Source organism: Aptenodytes forsteri, unplaced genomic scaffold, assembly GCF_000699145.1.
Source record: "Aptenodytes forsteri isolate BGI_AS27 unplaced genomic scaffold, ASM69914v1 Scaffold258, whole genome shotgun sequence".
NCBI lineage: Eukaryota > Metazoa > Chordata > Aves > Sphenisciformes > Spheniscidae > Aptenodytes > Aptenodytes forsteri.
In genome coordinates this window covers 2,726,623-2,740,132 of record NW_008795250.1, presented here as the reverse complement: position 1 = coordinate 2,740,132, position 13,510 = coordinate 2,726,623, and the positions used below count along the sequence as shown (strand labels likewise).

Sequence of the window (13,510 nt, the reverse complement as noted above, 5' to 3'; positions counted from 1 at the left end):
AATGGCTTAAAAGTAGTAAATAATGATGCAAAATAGTCAAGCTAGAAAGCCTAGAATAAAACTAAGTAGGACTGGGAGTAAAATAAAATTGTGCTGTTCATAGAATGCAGCCCATGTGGATATCTTTGGATCTTTATCATGTTTGTGCAATACCTTCTTAATTGGAGGAGATCAGGGTACAAGTGCTTGCTGTGCCTCTAAATTAGTCTTCTGGTTTGTGGTAAGATTGGTGATGGTGCTGCTTTTTTTTTTTTGGTAGCTATTCACAAATACTAAACTTTCCAATACACTAGTCAGAGGTCCAGGCTTCTGCTGTGTTTTGTACAGGCGAGCAACTTGCTGTGACTTTCCAGGGGCAGGACAGAATGATGGGAGATCCTGGAAGAAAACGAGATTAGTGGAAAAGCTCAAATATGAGAGTCCATCCGTGGCTTTGCCAAAAGGCAGGGTGCTGACATACGTGAGGAATTCTTCCTTTATTGGAGCTTACTGTTCCTGGTGGAGCTGTCCTGACCCTCCAAAACACCGTAATGTCTGCCTGACCTTTGAAGAGCAGAGCAACCCTTACGTAAAGCTTCCACTCTTGCTCTGGGTATGTTTTATGAGCTTGCTTTTCAGCAAGAATGGAAACCATTATGAGCTTTGGGGTTTATGAGTAGCCTTGAATAAAGTACCCTTGCTGCTGTAGCCTGACTGCAAGCCTTTTCCTTCCTCTGAAGCAGGCAGAGAAGAGCAAAGCCCAGTTTCAGGCAGCTGAGATTCTTGGTATTAAGATCACTATTGCTCTTGAGCCAGTAACCACAAGACTTTGTGCATCTCCTTTTAAGCCTTGTGCACCAACTTCCTTTTTAGAGAATAGCTGCTAAGGAGAATTGTTGCTTGCTTTGTATAAAGAGGTGCTTTGAAAAAGAAGGACAAGCTTGAGAAATTTGTCTAGCCCTCTACCTTACGCTAAGCTTCTACTGTTTAAGCACTGCAGACTTTTCACATTGGGTAGTAAGGAAATAATTTTTATTTTATCTCCAGAAAGGTCCTCTTGGAAACTTCAAATTTAGGTTTCATGTTCTTGATATATATATCAAGATATATATAACCTAATATATATAAAACTTCAAATTTAGGTTTCATGTTCTTGACATATATTTGTTGAGAGAGATAGATATATATATATATTTTTTTTTTTTTTAGGTTTCTTGTTCTCTTTTTCAATGTAGTTGCTATGCTGGGTGTGAACAATATGGCCAGCGCTCACAACCGATAGGCCTTTCCTCTGGCTGGGGATACATGTGCTGCCTGGGAAGCAGCTTTCTGGCTACTGAAAGAACTGCACAAAGCATAATAATACGTCTTATTTTTGTAGTTTGAATAGCACATTAAAAATAGTAGTGGCCCAGTTATGTTGCAAGTGAGCAGAGGTGTCTCTAAATTGTTAGCGTTGATTAAGTCAAGAGACAACAGAAGGGAACCTCTCTGTTTCTTTGCCATACCCCAAGGTCGGAGCATAGAGGAAAACTAATATTTATTATTTCTGCTTTAAAAGGCTGTAGTGTCTCTGTGTCTAAGGTGACCGTAAGCCATCTGGTTTGAAATCTGTTTTGAAGCTGTTTTGGTGAATGTGAATTATAAATTCTAGGATAAGTTATGTTCAATACCTAACCTAAAATCTCAGCTTTTAGATCCTCCTGCAATAATCAGCTTTTATTTCTGCCCCCCCCCGAACAAGCTGTATTTTTTTGAGCCCCTTTCAGCCTATAGAAAGCTGGGAGTTTGGAGTAGCACCTGTTGAGCAGTTTTACAGTGTACAGCTATTACAGGAATGCAAGAGTCTTGAATATTCACCCTCTCATGGGGTCATTGCAGGTGGTATTTGCCTTTTAAAGCACATATAAGGGAAATACAAAGTCTTTAGAGCTCTTCAGTCATCTCCAAAGAACTGTGATTTGAGGTTTTAGGAAGCACCTGCAAAATGAGGCATTTGATGCTCTCATGGCAGCGTGCACCCTGATGGTTTGTAAACTTAAGGGAGATATTTCAGTCCCTCTGGGTCCCCATGAACCTGTGTCAAGTCCCGGTAGTTATTTCAGGCGAAACCCTTATTGGTGAAGACAGGACTTTTGAGAGGGTTTTGGCTTTGCCCACCTCCTCTCTTGCATCTTGCCCTTCAGGTCCCATTTGAGAGGAAGGCTGCTGGGCTGGAGGTGTTTGGGGAACATCGTGCTGTTGTCCAAACTGTGTGTTTGTTCTAAGGACACACAGATGACTGTCTATCAGTGCTATCATCATTACTGAAGTAAAGAAAGCCTGAGTGATGCTGTTGTGGTAAACACATCTTGGGGCAGCTGATCCCTTCTTTGATCAGTTTGATGCTACCAGAAGAGCAGGGACAGGTATCGAATGGCAGCATGCTGCTGCTAGTGCTTGGTGTCGCAAGAGAAGTAGGTGATGAGTATAGATACGGTGAAAGTAGACCTGTCCCCTGTGATAACGTGCTGTTTCAGAAGTCAGTTACCCTTTACACTTGGTGGTTTTATGTTGGCCCTTGCTTGCTCCCTTGACATCTGCTGTCAGCTTAGCCAAAAATAATTGGGAACTCCCTCAAAGTAAAGAAATGAGTTGAAAGATACTCTGAATTCTTTGCAGCCTGGGAGGAAGTGTAGTGGCTGCCTTTTACGTGGGCATTTAGCAAATCTGCCTGAAATAAGTGCAGCATGTCTTAAATGAAGACATGTGCTTACCTATGTTCTGTAGTGCTTCCCTGCGTGTGCTTGCTGCAGGAGTATTTAGGTTCATTAAGGGATGATCTCCTTGTCCATGCTTATTTCCCATCACATGTGGAGAAGCCATAATTCTGGGAGAAGTCAGTGCTGTCTTCAGGCTGTGTGCTGTTGGCATCCCAAAAGTTACAGATGTTGGGGCTTTTCTGTCATAACCCTGCATCTCTAGGGGATGTCACTTGGTCACAGCAGCACCTGTGGAGCGTCAGAGACCTTGTTAGCTGGCTCAGTAATGGTTCAAAAATTGGAAGGTTTGTTTTTTTTTCTCCAGTCTTGGAGTTGGTGTACCTGGGCATCCTGTAGCTGTCAGCCTCCTCTCTCCTTGAGCCATGGTGCTGACAGGACACACCGCTCTGATTTTTTTGTTCCAAAGAAAGCGGAGGTTTGGGTGGGTATCTCTTTTTACCTGCAACAAAGTCAGATGCTCAGCTCACTTCTCTCCTTGCGGGCTGGTCAGGTCAGATTTAACTGCCTTGCTACTCCTGGTAAGTGCTCTCTGGCAAGGCTGTGGGAAGGGCAGGCAGAGTCGAGCCCGCTGGCTGTGGCATCACAGCATGTTTCCAAGCCTCAGGTTCAAACCTGTGCCTCCATTGGTGGCAGGAGTGGCAGTGAATCACAAAATGGCGAGGCCGTGGGAAGAACGTGCTAACAAGCACCTTCCCTGCGCAATCCAAGTGCTGTAGCGTTGAAAGGCGAGCATAACCTAGCAAATGTGCCAGTGTCAGATGAACAAAATGGGCGATGTGCTGGCTGTAATCTTGAGTCTGTAATGGTCAAGGGGGCAGTTTCGGAAGAACATTGTTTTCTTAAAATGGACTCTCTCCTCTTCTTAATTGCCAGCATCCTGGTGCTGTTTTGGGCTGTTCTACAGAGGATACCAGGTTTCCTTCGTTTGTGGAGTTTCGTACAAGTTGATGGTATCTCAGGGTGGAGCTCTTGTTTTATCTTATTGGCTGAGAATAAGATGGTTTGAAAAGCTAAGCCGTCAAATAGTAACCTGCACGGTGGTATGAGTGAACTGTTTTAAATATAGTTTGTCCTTGCCCCTGGCTCTGAGAATAAAATAACTTTAGGATGACCTGAGTATAAAATAACTTTAAGATGACCAGAGAAAAGTAACTTAACTTCAGTCTTTCCTCAGCAGTGTTTGCTTCTCCACTCCTTGTGTAACCATTCAATCCTAGATGGTATCTTGACATACTCTGTGTAGATGATGCATACACGGATGAAGTTGCCCTTGTTGCTGTCTGCAACAGCTAATCATTATTGAATTTTATTTAGTAATTTACACCTGCCAATTAGGATCTTTAGTGTCTTCATCTGATGAGCATCTGGGTTTCAGAGGGAAGTTTACCAAGTAAGTTGGCAAACTCTATGCATACACATTAAAAGTGTAAGTGCACACAATTCTTTCTATTTTGGTTGTTTAGTGCTCACCCAGTAATGCAGACTGCTTGCTGATCACTTTCTGTTTCCTATACAAGAGGGAGCTAAATTGGTGCCTGTGCATAGCTGGTGTGCATATTCTGGGACTTCTGGGCAGCACCCACATGCGATAGCAAGCCAAGTGGAAAAAATAGGAGGAAAGAAGACTCCGTATCATCTTATAACTGTGACCTGTTTGGTGGTGGTGCATTTATTTTACTCATTTGCAAGAGTAAAACAGTGGAGAGGCATGCTATGCTCTGTATGTACTCCTAAAACAAGGATCAGTTTAAATGGGCAGGCGGGATGGAAACATCAGCCACACCTTTCCTCGCTGCTAGGGTTGAGGATTAAAGTCTGGCTTTGAAAGCATGACTAAAGCTGCATTGGCAATGTTCTGTAGTGGTGATGATGCAAAATAAATAGTAGCACCTCAAGTTTGGTATGGGGGATGAGAGATGTGATAAACTGCACAGCACCAAGAAGGGCGAAATGATCGAGTGAATACATGTGATAAAACGATCCAATGTTTTGTGTTCTTTGTCATTGCAGTACTTTACTGGCCTAGAGTGTGGACACAAGTTCTGTATGCAGTGCTGGAGTGAATATTTAACTACCAAAATAATGGAGGAAGGCATGGGACAGGTAAAATGTCAACTCATCTACCTCATGACTTATTCTGGAAATTTTGTATATCGGAGAGGAGGGGGAAAGAAAGGAGAGAATTCTTCCTCACTAAAGCTTAAAAAACCCCCAAAAGAACAACAAAGAAAACCCAAGCCCCAAAGCTTTGGGGGCTGCAGTCTTTGCCATGGGTGAAACTGAAGGGAACTACATGGAGGTAGTGCAGGTGTCTTTGCTCAGGGTGGGAGGAATTGTGCTGTGCACAGTGGTACATATGGGATGTGATGATAGAGCCAATATACTATTTTTGCTATGGATTGTAGTGAAGTCTGTTGTCTTGCAATTCTTTGTGATGCAAAAATAGGATAAACACCGTTCCTTTTATGACATTTTTGTTTTTTTCAGACCATTTCATGCCCTGCTCATGGCTGTGATATCTTAGTCGATGACAATACAGTTATGTAAGTATGATGAGTTGCTACCTCCTGGCTTTCCTCTCTTTTTCCATTTTGTTACTCATGTGCTATTCAAATGTACTGGCTTATAAAAAAAACTGCATAGAGGCTTTAAGGCAGCAGAGAGGTCGGTCTTGAACTGTCTATTTTGATACCGGTATGTCTCTTAACTTCCTGTTTAGGTCTGAAAAATCCATGCCACAGTACTTGGAGGAAAGACTCCTTGACCAATTTGGTCAGCGTGACAGCAGAGTAAACACCAGGCAGCCTTTCCAAACCCTGTTTAACTGCTTTCTGCATTTTGTTTCCTTTGATTTACGTAGGAATTTAGGACTTCCTACCTAGGTCAACCCACTGGTTCACCAAGTCGTATAGCTATAGTTAATATGTGAGTCAGAGGAAAGAAGTCCTGTGTATGGTCTGATGGAGGGTGTGTTTTATGCCCTCTGATAGAAAGCAGTTGACCCTCAAACAAACATAAGATTTGATTAAGCTGGTATGTCAGCCTGTGTCGCTTGGCTTATTCAGTCGTCCAGCTGTAGGACGACTGCTCATACATGGTGGAGCAGTGAATTCCATGAGCTTCCTTCTCTTTTATATTGGGTGATGTTATTGCATGAGTAATATCCTTCAGAATTCTGAACCTTGATTAAGTTCATTTTAATTCTTCATGCTGAAAAGCATCTAAATAGAAGCTTATTCTGTTACCTTATTCCTTCCTTCCTGAAATCTGACTCACTCATTGATATTAATTTGCTGGTTTTTATATCAGTTGCTTTCAGACTAGTGATTTCCCATATTCCTCTGCATTAGTGGCTCTGTGTTAGTCATGAAGTGTAGGCTGGATAGAAGTGGAAGTAGCTGAAATGTTTTCATGCCCTGTTGAGGGGTGGCTTGTAGAGTTCAGTGGGTGGGAACCGAACTGAAGTTGGCATAATATCTTGAGTGACTTGATTGAGATTTCTTGTTTACTGGAGTCTGAACTCAACTTGTGATGTCGTACACTCTCAGCAGGAAATTTCTTGAGTGTTTTCTTGATTGCAACACTTCGAATAAGCTGTTCAAATAGTGCGTGTAAGGCAGAGTAGCTGGAATCAGTGGGGGCTGTGATGGTTGCAGTAGCAAGGAAAGGATGGAAGGAGAGCAGCGCTGGCTTTTGTTGTTATGGCTTCTGTTGCTATTGCTTGATATTAGTAATAGGTCTGACTATCCTTATGTTTCACTTCATTGCTTTTATAGCACAGAAAACCATGACACTGGGGTGAATCTGTGCAGTCTTCAACTCACACCATGTGCTGTGGGATTCCCCCATCTAGAAGTGGCAGAGATGTCTGGGGCCTATGACAGTAAAATGACATCTAGGTGGTAAAGCAAACAAGTTCTCTCTGTCTAAGTAAAACTATAAATGTTTTGTGAGGTAAAAAGCCACCTTTCCTTGATCTTATGGGGGACGCCTGGAATGTTTGGGGGAAGGAGGTGCATTTTTTCACAAAAGCCTAATGTTTTCCTTTAAAAGCAAAGATGGGCAACTGTGGCAATCTTATGATATGGCATGAATAAAAATGTAAGTAATGCCAGCTGGAATCTGCACCCCCTCCCATGTCCTTAATTATTCTCTTTTTAGGTCTTTTCCTTTTTACAAAGTCTCCAGTTCTAGGTTTCCAAGCTATAGGAACCTAAGATTAATGTGCAATGTATAGAGACATCAGTTTCTTTCTCCATCAGAAAATTGAAGTAGATAGGCCAAGTTACTAATTTGCTCTCTTGTCAGTACTTGCCCTCAGCAAGGCAGTATATCTCCAAGTTGAATTATCTCCATACGAGTCCAAACTTAGCAATTCAGATGACTTTCCTGGATTTGCGAGTATTTAGCTAGCTTATTGTCTGTTTTCCTTGTTACTGTTGAGCTTAAGTAGGAAGGTTGAAGAGAGGGTCCCTTTCAGCTCTTTCAAGACCTTCAAACTGGCTGAAGGTAATCTGTTTATATCCCTTGTTCACCCTTGCTAATGCTGCTGGTAATTGCTTTAACCTACATGCAAAGATGTTGATTTCATTAATAAGCAAGGCAGGCTGCCTTTTATTACTGGTGTGTCTAACGGCCTCCGCTCGTAGGCGGCAGCAGTCTGGTAGTAACTTCTGAGAATCAACCCACTCGGTGGGAATGGATGGATTTTGGGTTCCTGTATGGAAGTCGTATGGAGCGCTGCCTCATTTTTAATCTTTCTTTGCATAATTGCAAATAGCAACGCTTCTGCATCGGATCAGAATGTAGTAAGGTCTTGAAGTAATTCCTTTGGGAGGGTGTTTGACATCTCACATGATGTGCATTTTGCTAATTCCACTGATTGGTGTCTTTGAGGAGTTTGCATTATCAAAATGGAACAAAAGTGTAAAACTTATGGTCTGATAAAGGATTGCTGCCATCTTTGTGTGAATTTTTGAGATTGTGTAGTTCTGAACTGAGCTGCCAGAAGAGATCAAGAGTTAAGTTGTTTTTACAAGCAGATTGCTTTTCCAACCTGGCTTCTTTGGTGCGGTTGCTTCTTTTATAGCTTGGCTCACACAGGAATGTACCCCAAAGGATGGTTCATGGGCACTGGGAATGGTTTTCATCCCTTAATTTGCCTAGTTTCATTTACTGTTTGTCAAGAGGCAATAATATTCAGAGCAAAGTTCTTGAAGGTCTTGACATGAGTGGTGCTGTGGAAGTGCTGTTGAACCTAGAGCAGGTGAGGTTGCTAATGTGGAGTGATCATAGGCAGTTTGGTAAGCGAAAAACAGCAGATTGCGTACTCCGTGCGCTCTGATTAGCTATGGCATTATTCTTCATTTAAATTCCAGTTCCTGATACATACATATAATACAATAAATTTTTAAAGTGACATTTATTATGCCTAGAATCCTTGGGTATGGAGTAAGAAAGTGAGATTTATAATTCATATTATGAGTTCAAATAGTTTTTTCATTCTTCAATAAGTTTCACTCCAAAATGGCAGGCTTGCCATGGACATGGGCCTGATGAGATGCTTTGTCAGCTGATTTGTTTTATTTTAGCACTGAGAATTTGGCTGCCATGTGCTATGTTTATGTAATAACCAGCATGTCGTTTGGTGAGGAGCTCCCCAGACTGCCAAGGGCTAGGATTTATGCAGCATCGCATTGTCACATGCGCTGTTCTTTAATGAATGTTGGCATGATAACATGCAGGAGTATGCTTGATTTTGGCTGCACCCTGAAATGGATAATTATTAATTTCAATATTTATATGTGGTATGGCCTGTATAAAGCTGTATTGCACAGTTTGACTTAAAATAGAAATATTACAAAGTGCGTATTAGTCCAACTTTATATTGTGAGTTTTTATATATGCAGAAGACACTTCAGTCATAACTGAAAGACGTATATAAAAGTGTTCAGCAATACATAATTAAATTATTTTGAATGCATCTAGACTGGACAGTCTGCAAATGCCAGCTGGGTGTCAGCTGATTTGTTTTATTTTAGCACTGAGAATTTGGCTGCCATGTGCTTGTGCTATGTTTATGTAATAACCAGCATGTCGTTTGGTGAGGAGCTCCCCAGACTGCCAAGGGCTAGGATTTATGCAGCATCGCATTGTCACATGCGCTGTTCTTTAATGAATGTTGGCATGATAACATGCAGGAGTATGCTTGATTTTGGCTGCACCCTGAAATGGATAATTATTAATTTCAATATTTATATGTGGTATGGCCTGTATAAAGCTGTATTGCACAGTTTGACTTAAAATAGAAATATTACAAAGTGCGTATTAGTCCAACTTTATATTGTGAGTTTTTATATATGCAGAAGACACTTCAGTCATAACTGAAAGACGTATATAAAAGTGTTCAGCAATACATAATTAAATTATTTTGAATGCATCTAGACTGGACAGTCTGTAAATGCCAGCTGGGTCGGTGTGTCCGGGAGAGAAGTGGTCACCATGCTTTTAAAGGATTACTATCTGTTTTTCTTCTCCCACTTCCGAGCTGACTGACCGAATTTAAAGTCAATGTTGTGTACACCCTCTATGATGTTGAATTTAAATCAACTTTGTTAATATGGTTTTAATTTATTTACCATAAAAACTTTTAAACTGAAGCTGTAGCATTCCGTAGAAACGCAGATAACGTTAGCTCTACCAAAGTTAGTAACCACACAACAGTTGTTCTGGAGCTTTTTAAAGGGATTTGCCACAAAAGTGCATGTTTCATGTAAATGAACTAATGAAATTGTTTGCTCTGTTTCTTGGGCTGTTCAGGAAAGTGGTTTTTAAAAAAAAATCCCCACACCAAGAGGTTCAGTTCTCTTGAATCGCATGAGCTTTCTGTATGATTCTGAAGCTAATATTAAAAGGTCAATACAATAGTTGTGGATTTCATAGTAATGTAATATAGTAAATAAATAGAGAATAGGTAAGTGCAAAAAAAGTACAAGCATAGAAGGAAACATCAAATAATTTGTCTGTCTGAACTTACTGGCTATGTATGGAAAAAATGAGTTTTCTACTACAATAATTTTCCTGTTTCTTCCCTTTCCACAGGCGTCTGATCACAGATTCTAAGGTTAAATTAAAGTACCAGCATTTAATAACCAATAGTTTTGTAGAGGTGAGTGTTTTATTTGAAATTTTTAATGGCTTCTAGGTTGTTTTTTGTTTTGAACCAGGGAAGTGAGGCTTGTTTATAACGGTAGAGCAGGCTTTTTTGCATAGTCTCTAATCAAGTGTAACTGCAAGTTAGAGGCTTTGCAGGGGTTATTTTATAGCCCGTTTAGTTACAGGTATAGTTGTAGGAAAATATTAAAAAAAGTCTGCAGGACAAAAGACCTAGAGTTATAGCAAACAGATGCCATTGGAAGTAAAGCTGCAATATTGCTTTTAGCAAAATATTAATAGCTTTGCAACTTCAGAATCAAAACAAACCTAGAGAAAGGGGCTTTGGAAGATTTTTCCACTGTCCCAATTTCCCAGTTGTATGCATTCAGATTCACTGTAGAGCCCAGTATGTAAGTTGTTACTGGGATCAAACTTGCACTCCTTGTTTGAAGTAATGTACGCAGTGTTTTTTTAATGCAACACGGGAGATAAACGTGTGTTGCAGGCTGAAAGACTGACAAAAGTCTAGCAGCGCAGACCCATATCTGCAGCAGGAACAGGCGATGAGATGGTGTTCGAGGGGTGTTAGAAAGTGGGGCTTGTAAAAAAAGCTAGTGTGCATGGTGTGAGCAGTGTTTCAGAAAGGCTGTTGCAGCGGTGGAACAGAGATGGGTAGTTGCAAACAACTTGACAGATGCTTTTTTCAGTGGAAAGCTTCATAGCTTCATATTCTTCAAATATTTTCTCTGGGTGAGCTGGGAGGTCAGCAGAAGTGTTTACGCTCCTCACTGTTCGTAAGAGGACATTTGACAGTGAAGAGTTGACTGTCATATTCCTGCTTTCTTTCAGTAGAAAGAAAGTAAATGCTTAGATTGAGGAGCCAGCACTCTTATTGCAGAGGACTGGTAAGACAGGAAGGACTGTGACTGAAGGTCATGGTTGAAAGGATGAAAAAGGGATGAAGGGCAGGTAGGGTCCTTGTGCAGCATCCTTTTTCTATGATTTTTTTGTTGTATTTCGTAGTGTAATCGACTGTTAAAATGGTGTCCTGCCCCAGATTGCCACCACGTTGTTAAAGTCCAATATCCTGATGCTAAACCCGTTCGCTGCAAATGTGGACGTCAGTTTTGGTAAGAACAATCAAGTAAAAGATGTTGATACTGCTTTTTATTTACTACCTTCAAAGTATATTAGTATGTATTCTGTAAGTTTTTATTGGGAAGTGGTTTAGATAGTGGGAGAAGTATGGGGTGGGCTTCAAATGCCCAGAATTAGATACAGCTGGTTCCAAAGCACATCACTACGTAGTTGTTGCTCTCTGTCTCTCGGGCCTCCTTTGACACTGAGACAGATCTAGCTTTCACTGGGAGATGGCCTTCAGCTGAATGGTTTCAGATTAGGTGAGGTTCTTGACTGCAGACAGTGTAGAGAATCAAAGTGTATTGAGGTATATATTGCTCCGAAATAGCTGTTGAGGGATTTGAGGGTTGGGGGTTTTTTTGACATGTATAATGTTTCCTTAGGACTGGCTTTGGTCTTTCAGCAGAAGAACCCAGAAGAAAACTTCCACAGTGTTAACCTAGTTAAATAAAAGTATAAGCATCTGCCCTATTCGCTTATTTTCCCCTTTCTTTCACTTATAGCTTTAACTGCGGTGAAAACTGGCATGATCCTGTTAAATGCAAGGTGAGCACGTCAAAGTTCTTTTCTAAATGCATGACTTTAAAAAGTTTAAAGTCAATTTATGTGCAAGACATAGAAATGAAGCACAAGCTTTGCGGCTGTTCACATCAAGAAGCATAGTAGTTCACCTGTTTAGATCATAGTGTGAGAAGAATCAGTGAAATCATACTGGATGCCTTTAGGATGCCTCAGAGTTGGACCGTGTGACGGAACAGTGCCTCAACCAGATGGGGAAATGTCTGGAGGAGGTGGCTGTTACAGCTGTGACCCTCTGAAGAGGAATGAAGGCGCTCCAGGAGTCAGTGCTTCACTTGACAACAAGCATTCCTGTACTAGGTGTTTCTGTAGGTTTTCGGTGCTTTGGCAGGCTTGTGATTTGTCATACTGAAGGAGTTAATTTGGTCCTGGGACCCGCTGCTGTGCAGTGAACTCTAGAACTGTTCCTGGAGCTGTCGAAAGTTGTAATCAAGCCTGGGATCCTGTGGCCTGTGCAGAGCTCACGGACAGCCATGTTTCATGCCTTGGGGGACAGAGCAGTCTGTGTTCCCAGTGACAAATGCAAAAAAAACTTCCTTGGGGAGAGGGGAGGGAAACCTCACCAAAGGTTTAGCTGGTCTTTCCAGGCTAGATGTGGTCAGTTTATTACCTAACAGGTGCAAGCTGACTTTTGCTTTTGTTACTTGCATTCATTTGATAAAGCCATGTTCTCAGTAAGGTTTGTTTTTTTAAAAAAGCATAAGGTGAGCATTGCAAGCCTAAGGAAAAACTTGGCTTGATGTAAAGCTAGGCATCACAGAGGGTCTGACTGCAGTTTTGGCAGATCACTGTTACAATGTCTTTATTATTTGAGAGTCCCATGTGAAGTTTGTGTTGATTGAACTTGAGAACTGCAAACTCACTGCTGAAGTAAACACTTCAGTGCTGAGTGATTGTGCTCGCTGGATCAGGACAGTGCTGCAGGAAATATCTGCAACTAAATTAGTTGCTGATTGCACTGCTTTCCAGCACCACCACCCTCCCATATTCCTGTGTGGTTATGCATTCCTTACCATTACCTTAATGTAAGCAGCTGTCTTAGGAACATTTACAGTTCCTCTATTTAAATGTAACTCTCTTCTTCGTTTTTCTAACAGTGGTTAAAGAAATGGATTAAGAAGTGTGATGATGACAGTGAAACTTCTAATTGGATTGCAGCAAACACAAAGGTGAGGTTTTTCTCATATTATATACAGACTTACCAGATGAAAAGAATGACAGCCTAATTTTCCTGTACTAGGATTATTCTTTCTGTTGCATGTCACTAGTTAAGAGCAAGCCTTAAAATCCACAGGACACTGAAGTACTCTTGTTTGAAGAGCAAATAGGTGTTACTGCCTTGAATCAGGTGAGGTTCTTTGGGTTAAGTGGAGTTTGCTCTTGTGAGAGAGTTAACTGGAGACCCAAAGGAAGCTCAAGTTTTTAAGACTTGGGGCTCCTGGCATTGATGGCTTCCCTAAGCAAATCTGTGCCTCACTCCGAGTGTGTGAAACATGTTAATGCCACCTGTGGCTTGATTTGGCTGTGATAATTTACATCTGCCTTTAAATCCCCTGGGTTGGCCTCTTGAGGAGTTGTTCATTTCCGCTGGGCAGGATTCCAGATAGAGACTGGCAGAACAGCTGTTAAGATTTTATTATGTAAATGTCTTCGTTCCAGCTAGCCCAACTTTGCCTGAAACTTCAGCATTTGTTCAGTTTGGGACGAATTAAAACAAAGGTTGGCATAGTGGCAAGAAAACAAAAGCAGCAGATGCCATCGGGGCATTAGGAGCAGACCTGGGTCTCACGACTGCCAAGCCAGGAGGGTGGAGGAAGGTGGGGAGGGTGTGAGGAAATGGCTGCTTTGTTTTCTTAGCTCTGTTGTGTAACTGGTTAATGGTATTGTTTGCAGCA

At 41.4% G+C, this 13,510-nt stretch overlaps 1 protein-coding gene across 2 annotated transcripts in view; it reads left to right on the top strand.

The window, feature by feature from the left end:
- ARIH1 (ariadne RBR E3 ubiquitin protein ligase 1) overlaps positions 1-13,510 on the top strand; it is a 38,051-nt gene that overhangs the window by 9,365 nt on the left and 15,176 nt on the right. For both annotated transcript variants that reach the window (XM_009278870.1, XM_009278873.2), the window contains exons 3-8: positions 4,752-4,844; positions 5,229-5,284; positions 9,843-9,909; positions 10,920-11,026; positions 11,540-11,582; positions 12,713-12,784. In XM_009278870.1, coding sequence (XP_009277145.1) covers positions 4,752-4,844; positions 5,229-5,284; positions 9,843-9,909; positions 10,920-11,026; positions 11,540-11,582; positions 12,713-12,784 — 438 coding nt within the window. The remainder of the gene's footprint in view (positions 1-4,751; positions 4,845-5,228; positions 5,285-9,842; positions 9,910-10,919; positions 11,027-11,539; positions 11,583-12,712; positions 12,785-13,510) is intronic.